Here is a 12115-nt window from a genome sequence, read left to right as displayed (position 1 = left end):
AGCCACCTCTTCAAAAGTTTGACAGACTACTTGGGATTGGTCAAAACGTGCCCAGCTATTTTCAATATGATTTGCATGTAAGGAGGCGTGGTCTGGGCGTACCAAGCCACCACATGCCTGCGGCCGTTTCTAAGTAGATTGCTATGTAGCTAAGAAATGTGCTTAAATTTGTGCTTGCGAATACTTTAATACATCTCAATATTTACTTGTGTACGCCGTTTTCTGGATTTGAACTTGCATCTGTTACATGAAGCCCCGGTTCTGTAGATGACGTCACACCAGGAGGAGTCTGGTGATGGAAAGGGAGCGTTCTAGTTATCTACCAATAACTCCAAAATGTATTGATATTATGGTGAATTACTTATTTTGAGGTGCAAAAAATGCATATAGAAAACATGACGTTTTAGTCATCTCTAAAGGCTACGGGTCCTAAAAGAAATCCTAGCAGACAGTAAAGATTTTGTGAAAATACAAGCAAAAGACAAAATATTTTGGAAACGTGGAACCATGTTGAGCCTCACCTGTTTTTCATTCTCGTCCTCCAGCCTGAGTCTCTCCTCGATGCAGTTTCGGGCTTGCAGAAAGACTTTCCTCTGGGTTCGCTCGGTGAGAATCCTCACAAACACTCCCGTCAAGTTGACACTGGTGAACAGCACCCCGTTGGCTACCAGCTACACACAAACAAGAACAGACACTGCAAACAAAGCTGATGGATGGGCATTTGCACTTGCAATATCAGAAAATGGAGTAAAAGAGGAGTCAATTAGTCTACAATTATTCACTAATGTACTGCTAAGGGGTATTTATTGATTTACAAGGTGATTGTGCTTTTTTCCAAAGACATAAAGATAGAGAGTTCAGTGCATCCTGAAAGTATTCAAAGCGATTAACTGTTACAGCCTTATTCCAAAGTGGAATAGATTATTTTTTTGTCCTCTAAATTCTACACACAATAACCAATAATGGCAATGTGAAAAAGTTTCTGTTTTTTTTAATAAAAAACTACACAAATATCCCATGTACAAAGGTATTTCCAGCCTTTGCTCAATACTGTACAGCTGAGTTCCGCTACCTTTTTTCCACCAGGGACCGGTTTAATGCATGCATTATTTTTACAGACCGGCTTTCTACGGGTGGTAGATAAAAACAGCAAAAAAATGAGCATGAGAAATTAACCTACAATCTGGCACATTAACATTTTACATGTCCATTAATGTGCATTTTCCCATGTACTATAACAAAGGAGTTGTAACATACATCTAATAACCAGCTTTTTGGTGTGTTTAGTGGGACAGGCGAAAGTTAAGTCCGAGAAAATGCGGTAGTTTATAAATTAATTATTGTTTCTGCGCGGCCCGGTAGCAATTGTGTCACGGACCGGTACCGATCCCTGGACCGGTGGTTGGGGACCACTGCTGTACAGAGATATCCTGGATGAAAGCCAACGATCTGATGGAGCTTTAGAGGTTCTTCAAAGAGAAATGGACAAAGAAGAATGGGAGAAACTGTCCATAGATAGGTGTGCCAAGCTTGTGGCGTCGTAATGAAAAAGACTTGAGACTGTAATTGGTGCATCAACAAAGTATTGGTAAATATTTATGGAAATGTTATTTTATTTGTATTTTTTATTTTTCATTTTTGATATCTTTGCAATTTCTTTTCACATTGTCATAATGGGGTATTGTCTCTAGAATGTTGATGAGAAAAGTGAATGTATTCCATTTTGGAATAGGGCTGTAACTAGAGATGTCCAATAATGGCTTTTTTGCCGATATCCAATATTCCGATATTGTCCAACTCTTAATTACAGATTTCGATATCAACCGATACCGATATATACAGTCGTGGAATTAACACATTATTATGCCTAATGTTGTTGTGATGCCCCGCTGGATGCATTAAACAATGTAACAAGGTTTTCCAAAATAAATCAACTTAAGTTATGGAAAAAAATGCCAGCATGGCACTGCCATATTTATTATTGAAGTCACAAAGTGCATTCTTTTTTTTAACATGCCTCAAAACAGCAGCTTGGAATTTGGGACATGCTCTCCCTGAGAGAGCATGAGGAGGTTGAGGTGGGCGGGGTTGGGGGGGGGGGGGGGGGTTGAGTTGGGGGAGAGGGAAGCGGGGGGTGTATATTGTAGCGTCCCGGAAGAGTTAGTGCTGCAAGGGGTTCTGGGTATTTGTTCTGTTGTGTTTATGTTGTGTTACGGTGCGGATGTTCTCCCGAAATGTGTTTGTCATTCTTGTTGGGTGTGGGTTCACAGTGTGGCGCATATTTGTAACAGTGTTAAAGTTGTTTATACGGTCACCCTCAGTGTGACCTGTATGGCTGTTGACCAAGTATGCATGCATTCACTTGTGTGTGTGAAAAAACGTAGATATTATGTGATTGGGCCGGCATGCAAAGGCAGTGCCTTTAAGGCACGCCTCCGATATTGTTGTCTGGGTGGAAATCGGGAGAAATTCGGGAGAATGGTTGCCCCGGGAAAATCGGGAGGATTGGCAAGTATGACTGGGAGACGCAACTGTTCTGTACTTCTCCCTAGGTCCGTGTACTACTACGTACAGCGGCGTTTTAAAAAGTCATAAATTTTACTTATTGAAACCGATACCGATAATTTCCGATATTACATTTTAAAGCATTTATCTGACATCCGATATTATCGGACATCTCTAGCTGTAACATAACAAAATGTGGAAAAAGGGAAGCGCTGTGAATACTTCCCATATGCACTGTATATGTTACCAAACTGAAAGATGAAATCCGGCAACCATGACAAACCATTTTACCGTTAATCTTTATTTTCATTGAGTGAGTTAATCTAAATATCACATGTCCATATATGTGTTTGTTTATGCTACACAATGGCCCACATCAGGTGCAGAAGATTGCAACACAGAGTGACAAGGAGAACAATTGCTTTACAGTGAAAAGACGGACAAAGGGCCTGATCTACTATGATCCCATACAACACGCGCTCGATCACGTTTGCAAACTATAAAACTGTGTGTACTATTAGTGGGTGTGTTTCGGGCGATTGACCGAGAGTGGTGTAAAAAAATGGTACAAATCGCCCTATTATAATTAGGTTTGTGCGTGCTGTACCGGCAGTGCCAATGGAGAGAGACTATTATTAGAGATGTCCGATAATATCGGACTGCCGATATTATCGGCCGATAAATGCTTTAAAATGTAATATCGGAAATTATCGGTATCGGTTTCAAAAAGTAAAATGTATGACTTTTTCAAACGCCACTGTCACCGAGTGGTACACGGACGTAGAGAGAAGTACAGAGCGCCAATAAACCTTAAAGGCACTGCCTTTGCGTGTCGGTCCAATCACATAATATCTACGGCTTTTAACACACACAAGTGAATGCAAAGCATACTTGGTCAACAGCCATACAGGTCACACTGAGGGTGACCATTTAAACAACTTTAACACTGTTAGAAATATGCGCCACACTGTGAACCCACACCAAAAAAGAATGACAAACACATTTCGGAGAACATCCGCACCGTAACACAACATAAACACAACAGGACAAATACCCAGAACCCCTTGCAGCACTAACTCTTCCGGGACGCTACAGTATACACCCCCCGCTACCTCCTAAACCCCCCCCCCCCCCCCCCCCCCCCCCCCGTAGCACGCCGTAGGTGAACTCTAGGAGGCGGAAAGATCCAGATGCGTGACAACAAAAAGAAAATGTACCAGGAACCAGGAACCAGCAAACAGAAAAACTGGAAACAGCTAATGGCTAACAGGATAACATGAAACAAGCAGCTAGGAGACAGCAAACTGTAAATAGCAATTAGGAACTAGCAAACAGGAACAGCTTACCGCAAACAAAGACATTGACAAGTATTAGCGACAACGACAGGTAGTGATGACAATGTAGTGGAATTTCTGCCCTTTTCACCTTTTTCTATTTTGTACCATTTGAAGAGCATATGTGTGTAAGAGTTGAGCGTATAGTCGCCCTGACATTGTACAAGATGTTTTGATTGTTTGTTATGGCTAAGGGATTCAAGGATGTTGCAGAACAAACAGGTCCAAAACAACTGGACCTTGACACACGAGGGAAACCCATAAATAACCAAGTAGACCAAGTCTAGGCATGATTTGCGTGATTCTAGCTCTTTCCTTTTTTTCCCTGCTCGAGGGAACTCTTTCTTTTTCTCTGGAGAAAACTGTCTGTAATCAGGGCAATTCAATCCAACCTTGTACCATTTGATTATGGGTAAATAAAACTTTTGTACTAAATTCACTTTTGTTGCTGTTTAAGATTCGGACATTCCACCACGACAATCACATCGATAATACTCCAGCCCAGACTGACTCAGGGAGACAAGCAGGAAACAACCAAAATAAAAGTGCTGATAGGAAATAAAGACAAGCACAGAGGAAACACTAAAACATAACCAAACTGTCAGGGACAAGCCTGACATCACGAAAGTTCCACCCCTTGTCACAAAGGCCCAAAGGGTCCCGAACCAAAAGGCCCAAAAAAAAATATATACTGTATATATGATGGATGTATTTATTTTTTTATTTAATTATATATGTGTATATATATGACATATGTATTTATTTTTTTATTTAATTATATATATATATACAAACCCTGTTTCCATATGAGTTGGGAAATTGTGTTGGATGTAAATATAAACGGAATACAATGATTTGCAAATCCTTTTCAACCCATATTCAATTGAATGCACTACAAAGACAAGATATTTGATGTTCAAACTCATAAACTTTGTTTTTTTTTGCAAATAATAATTAACTTAGAATTTCATGGCTGCAACACATGCCAACGTAGTTGGGAAAGGGCATGTTCACCACTGTGTTACATGGCCTTTCCTTTTAACAACACTCTTACTCTTACTACGTTTGGGAACTGAGGAGACACATTTTTAAGCTTCTCAGGTGGAATTCTTTCCCATTCTTGCTTGATGTACAGCTTAAGTTGTTCAACAGTCCGGGGGTCTCTGTTGTGGTATTTTAGGCTTCATAATGCGCCACACATTTTCAATGGGAGACAGGTCTGGACTACAGGCAGGCCAGTCTAGTACCCGCACTCTTTTACTATGAAGCCACGTTGATGTAACACGTGGCTTGGCATTGTCTTGCTGAAATAAGCAGGGGCGTCCATGGTAACGTTGCTTGGATGGCAACATATGTTGCTCCAAAACCTGTATGTATCTTTCAGCATTAATGGCGCCTTCACAGATGTGTAAGTTACCTATGTCTTAGGCACTAATACACCCCCATACCATCACAGATGCTGGCTTTTCAACTTTGCGCCTATAACAATCCGGATGGTTCTTTTCCTCTTTGGTCCTTAGGACACGACGTCCACAGTTTCCAAAAACAATTTGAAATGTGGACTCGTCAGACCACAGAACACTTTTCCACTTTGTATCAGTCCATCTTAGATGAGCTCAGGCCCAGCGAAGCCGACGGCGTTTCTGGGTGTTGTTGATAAACGGTGTTCGCCTTGAATAGGACAGTTTTAACTTGCACTTACAGATGTAGCGACCAACTGTAGTTACTGACAGTGGGTTTCTGAAGTGTTCCTGAGGCCATGTGGTGATATCCTTTACACACTGATGTCGCTTGTTGATGCAGTACAGCCAGAGGGATCGAAGGTCACGGGTTTAGCTGCTTACGTGCACTGATTTCTCCAGATTCTCTGAACCCTTTGATGATATTACAGACCGTAGATGGTGAAATCCCTAAATTCCTTGCAATAGCTGGTTGAGAAAGGTTTTTCTTAAACTGTTCAACAATTTGCTCACGCATTTGTTGTCAAAGTGGTGACCCTCGCCCCATCCTTGTTTGTGAATGACTGAGCATTTCATGGAATCTACTTTTATACCCAATCATGGCACCCACCTGTTCCCAATTTGCCTGTTTACCTGTGGGATGTTCCAAATAAGTGTTTGATGAGCATTCCTCAACTTTATCAGTATTTATTGCCACCTTTCCCAACTTCTTTGTCACGTGTTGCTGGCATCAAATTCTAAAGTTAATTATTTGCAAAAAAAAAAAACGTTTATCAGTTTGAACATCAAATATGTTGTCTTTGTAGCATATTCAACTGAATATGGGTTGAAAATGATCTGCAAATCATTGTATTCCGTTTATATTTACATCTAACACAATTTCCCAACTCATATGGAAACGGGGTTTGTATATATATATATATATATATATATATATATATATATATATATATATATATATATATATATATATATATATATATATATATATATATATACATATACATATATATATATATATATATATATATATATATATATATATATATATATATATATATATATATATATATGTAACGGGTACAAGAAATACTTTGATTATTTGAGTGAAATTCCTGCTAAAATATGTATATTGGTTTGCTATGCAATGAGAGGTCCAATTGCGCCATCTGCTGGTACCTGAAAAGTCTGTAGATATGACCGCAAACCGGAAGCTATTAGTAGACTTCCTGTTCTCTGCTAATGGTAAGACACGTTTTGATATTGCTCTGCAAAATATTATAAATTACACTAAAGCTAACGTGAGATTTATTGTAAGATACACAGTTATTGAATGGCAGTTGAAATGCTATGTTGTGGAATTTTCGTTTTGAATTGGTTATTGCTCACGTCAGATGTCCTACTATTTTGCACTGAAGTCGATATTATTTTCCCCCTGTAGACATCGAAAACAGCAGAGGTGCTAACCACATATTGTGTGTATGTGCGTTCTGATCACTCATTGCAGCTACCAGTAAAGAACCACATCATCCAATCCAGCCTGTGTGTGGGTTCTTGGCGGGACGGGTACACAGCAGTTACTACTTTGGTGCCGTGACCTGAGACTTGTATCAAGTTCGTCGAACCGGTGACCGTCCTGCCTACCACATCGCTCCATGAAGCCACAAGTTCACAGTATTTGTGTGTTCACAGTTTGCAAGGGTAGCATATATTGCAGCGAAGCTCATTATAGTGTGTCACAGCGGCACAGATCATTTTATGTGGCATAGCAGTAACGTGTCACACAGACTGCTGATTTGTTTTATCATTTTGATTCTATTTGCCATTTTCTTATTGATTATTTCACAAAGTGGGGTGGACTGTACTGTAATGTGGCAGACATTTTTGAAACATGTCTTTTCAGAGTAATCCACTTTTCCCAAAGTTTGGCACACCCATTCAAGTTGGCAGAGGCAGGGGTATGCCTACTCCCATCCCTTTTTCTGTTGATAGTCATGCCCCAGGTGTTAGTTTACCCTCATTAGAGGCAGTTTCCAATGCTAGCGTACATAATGCAGCTAACCAGCGCACTAGCTCTTATTTGCCTCAAGTCACGTCTACACCAAATCCTATTAGTGGCGTCTCTGAGTGTGTAGCTGACCAGATGAGGACTGTCATTCAGGAAATAGGTCAACAGTTAGCTGATAGCATCATGTCGCATATGCAGGCAAATAACACAGTAACTTCTGCTTCAACTTTCACACAGGATGTAACAAACACACTGAGTCAGCCTAGCCATGTGTCTGATGTATCTCAGGTTCAGGTTGTCACACATAGGAAGGTTAAGGAACCACCATCATTTGTAGGAGATGGGTCGGATTCAATTAAGGTGCATGAATGGGAAGATCTGATGAGAACATTCATTAAGAGGAGTAATGTGAGAGTCGAAGAGCAGGCTGAGGAGATCCTTATGCATTTGAGGGGAAAAGCTAAGGATGTAGTGAAGTTTGGCATTAGGAACAGTAATATTGACATGTATGCTCAGCCCGACCTGATTTATGGTCTACTTAGGAAACACTTTAGCTGTACTAGGTACTCTTCTGTCCCCTTAGCTGACTTTTACTCGACTTTGCCTAAAGACCAGGAAGACCCCTATGACTACTGGCTGAGACTGAACAGTGCAGCTGACCTCGCCATTGACTGTCTGAGAGAGCAAGGCAAGACGCTGGACAACCCTGAAACAGAGGTGACTCGCAACCCTCCTATTGTCCTTGGGGTCAATGTGACCCCAAGGCATTTTGAGAGTCTCTAAAAAGATGGTTGTCATTAGTTTTTCTTCCTAATATTTCATGACTTTTCCTAATCCATCAGGGAGACACAGAAAAATATAAAATCAACTGCATGATTGTTTCTCATTTCTCTGTACACATTTTGACCACGCCATCGTTCCTCAGGGGTCATATAGACCCCAGGATTGGAAAGCACTATAAGTCTCTGTGTGTTAGAGTGAGACACATGATCCAATTGACTTTTTTGTGCTCCCAAGTGATCTGAACACAGAGAATTCAATTGTGAGTTGATCTGACCATCATACACTGAATTATTGTTGGTTTAATATCGTTTGGCAGCCATTTTGACAGTTTTCCATAGATATTTCTGCACATTGCACCCCCCCCCCACCAAATACCCCCCAGTGGGAAATTACTTATGTGTGCTCCTAAGTCCCCTGAACACAAAGAAACAAATAGTGAGTCAATCCAACCATCATAGACCGAGTTATTGCAGTTTGAATACTGTTAGGCTTGGTCTTGAATGTGACCAAAAGTGATTTTCGTAATTTCTGAACGTACAAATACATATAAACTCAGTTTTCCATATAAGTGTCACACAAGAAATGAAATGGAACAATCACTGTGAGTTTATCTGACTATTACATGCTGAACTAGTGTGGTTTGAGTAGCGTTTGGTGGCCATTTTAGCGTTTTTCTACCTCGAACATCCCAGTAGGAAACCATTTATTTGTGCTCCTAAGTCCCCTGAACACAGAAAAAAGCAGTGAGTAGATCTTTATTAGTAATTGATGCAGAAACCACTGAGATAAATGGTCTTGAAAATAAATTTATAATTTATACTCTGTCGGAATGGCGGGATGTCGGAACAGTTCAAACATTCCGTTCCCGCGCCGTGTGAGAACAGGAGGAGGGGAGGGGGGAGGAGCAAACATATAAAAGCACTCGCATAGCAGCCTTCTAAACCATTTCTCTGCTGCTGTCTCTGCTGCTGTTTGTGATATACTCTCTCTCTCTCTCTCTTGTTTCGAGTTTGCCTTCTAAACCATTTCTCTGCTGCTGTTTGTGATATACTCTCTCTCTCTCTCTTGTTTCGAGTTTGCCTTCTAAACCATTTCTCTGCTGCTGTTTGTGATATACTCTCTCTCTCTCTCTCTCTTGTTTTGAGTTTGATGATGCCAAACCACAAGACGTTCTCTGTCCAGGAGGTTTTGGATCAGGTTTTTAGTGAAGAGGTAGACATAGAGGAAAATGTGTCTGAAATCGAAGACAATGTTGTGGAAGACCCTGATTATGGGGCATCGTCCTCTGATGAGGATGAGACCCTTGATGCTGAAGTTCCTGTCAACACTGGAACACCAGCAGACATTTTCCTGTCCAAAAATGGAAAGTTGTCGTGGTCCCCTGCCCCACGTCAACGGCAGGGTAGACTTAGCGCTGGTAATGTCATCAAAATGGTTCCAGGCCCAACCCGATATGCGATTAGCCGTGTCCAAGACATAAAATCTGCATTTGAGCTCCTCATGACACCATCAATTGAGAACCATGTACTCTTGATGACCAATTTAGAGGGGAGTCGTGTGTTTGGGGACAGTTGGAAGCCGATCGATGCAATTGACTTGCAGGCATACATCGGGTTGCTCATTTTGGGGGGCGTGTACAAGTCCAAAGGCGAGGCAGCAGAAAGCCTGTGGAATAAAGAGACTGGAAGGGCCATCTTCCCAGCCACCATGTCTCTGAAGAAATTCCATATTATGTCTCGTGTCCTACGGTTCGATGACAGAGAGAAAAGACAGGGCCGGAGAGAACATGACAAGCTGGCAGCTATCCGGGATGTATGGGACAAGTGGGTTCAGCAACTGCCATTGCTTTACAACCCAGGCCCCCATGTGACTGTGGATGAATGTCTGGTGGCGTTTCGTGGCCGCTGTCCATTTAGACAGTACATCCCGAGTAAACCAGCCAAATACGGCATTAAAATATGGGCAGCATGTGATGCCCAGTCGAGCTATGCCTGGAATATGCAGGTCTACACCGGCAAAGCCCCTGGGGAAGCACCTGAAAAAAATCAGGGCATGAGGGTTGTCCTGGACATGGCTGAGGGACTGGAGGGGCACAATATAACGTGCGACAACTTCTTCACCTCCTATGCCCTTGGTGAAGAACTCGCAAAGCGGAAAGTCACCATGCTGGGGACAGTCCGCAAGAACAAGCCAGAGCTTCCCTCTGAGCTTGTTGCAATCAAGAACAGACAGGCTACATCCTCAGTGTTTGCCTTCACTGAGAACGCCACAGCTGTTTCGTATTGCCCCAAGAAAGGGAAGAACGTTGTGCTCATGAGTACGATGCACAAGGATGCCCAGCTCAGCACCAGGGAGGACAAGAAGCCACAAATGGTGTTGGACTACAATGCCACAAAGGGTGGTGTTGACAACCTGGATAAAGTCACAGGCACGTACAGCTGCCGACGCATGACTGCACGATGGCCCCTTGTTGTATTCTTCAACATCATCGATGTGAGTGCCTACAACGCTTTTGTGCTTTGGAGGGAGATCAGTGAAGGCTGGAACAGCGAAAAGCTGTACCGGAGGAGGCTGTTCCTGGAACAGCTGGGGTACGCGCTGGTGCAACCCCAAATTGCACGAAGAGTTGTCCTACCAAGAGCCTCAGCGGCTGCTGTGGTGATAGTGGAGGATGTTCAGAGGGAGGCACACACCTCCAATCCTCCAGTGGCCAGAGGGCAAAAACGAGGCAGGTGCCAGATCTGTTCCACTAGGAACGATAACAAGACAACTAATACATGTGGGGGATGTGGCAAATACATCTGCAAGGAGCACATCCGTTGTGGATCATGTGCCCAGTAGTGCTTTACCCTTTCTTGGAGAGTGGGGGATGAATATTGCCATTTTTCATTTGTTTTACATTTCTTGAGAGAGGTAGACTCTAGGCTACTTTTTGCAGTCTGTGAAAAAATAGGAGTGGCAGACTTTTACAGTATTTTAGTTTTTTTGAAATAAGACAATATTTTTGGTAAATAGCCTACTGTCTTGTTATTTTTTTCTTCAAATATGGACACTCCAAATGGCCGGCCAATGGTCAGATATTTGTTGTTGTTGAAAAAAAACAAAACAAAAAAAAATAAAAATAAAAATATAAAGAGTAATAAAAAAACTTCCCCCATTGAGGATTGCCACCTTATCCTGGTCAGAGGGTTTGTGCTTGACCCTTTCTTGGAGAGTGAGACGAATATTGTTATTTTCAAATGGACACTCCAAATGGCCAACGGTCAGATATTTGTTGTTGTTGAAAAAAAAAAAAAAGAAAAAAAAAAAGAAAAAAAAAAAAAGTTATAAAAAACTTCCCCCTGGAGGATTGCCACCTTATCGTGGTCAGGGGGTTTGCGTGCTTCCATGACCCTAAGAGCTATAGCTGGTCTTAGGGTAGAAGCCTGACTAAGTGCAATCTAAATGGCAAAAAACAACAACAACAACAACACCATACAATTAATACAATTCGGTCACATTCAATGATGGCCGCCTAACAGTATTCAAACTGCGATAACTCGGTCTAAGATGGTTGGATTGACTCACAATTTGTTTCTTTGTGTTCAGGGGACCTAGGAGCACAAATAAGTGGTTTACCACTGGGAGGTTATCTGGGGGGGGGGGCGTAGTGTGCCAAAAAATCAATAAAAAACGGTCAAATTTGACACCAAACGGTATTCAAACAACAATAATTCAGTGTATGATGGTCAGATCGACTCAGAGTTGACTTCTCTGTGTTCAGAAGACTTGGGAGCACAAAAAAGTCAATTGGATCATGTGTCTTACTCCCACACACAACAACTTATAGAGCTTTACATCTCTGGGGTCTATGTGACCCCTGAGGAACGATGGTGTAGGCAAAAATCGAGGTCAATAGGAGGGTTAAGAACTGTCCCTGCAAAGACCTGGCCCTCACTTTCAGATCCAAAACAATCGACAAATGGTCAGCGTGTGAAGTACTCGAGGTGCTGAATGAGTACCATGCTGAGATGAGCTGCATAGCA

General features: G+C 41.8%; 1 protein-coding gene across 1 annotated transcript in view; it reads right to left on the bottom strand.

Moving 5' to 3' along the window:
- Positions 1–12115, bottom strand: part of adcy1a (adenylate cyclase 1a) — a 272153-nt gene that overhangs the window by 222460 nt on the left and 37578 nt on the right. The window contains exon 2 of the mRNA XM_062028481.1: positions 522–671. Within this exon, the coding sequence (XP_061884465.1) occupies positions 522–671 (150 nt within the window). The remainder of the gene's footprint in view (positions 1–521; positions 672–12115) is intronic.

This window comes from Entelurus aequoreus, linkage group LG19, assembly GCF_033978785.1.
Source record: "Entelurus aequoreus isolate RoL-2023_Sb linkage group LG19, RoL_Eaeq_v1.1, whole genome shotgun sequence".
Taxonomy (NCBI): Eukaryota; Metazoa; Chordata; class Actinopteri; order Syngnathiformes; family Syngnathidae; genus Entelurus; species Entelurus aequoreus.
Note: the sequence above shows the minus strand (reverse complement) of the source record. Positions and strands in the feature narration are given on the sequence as shown.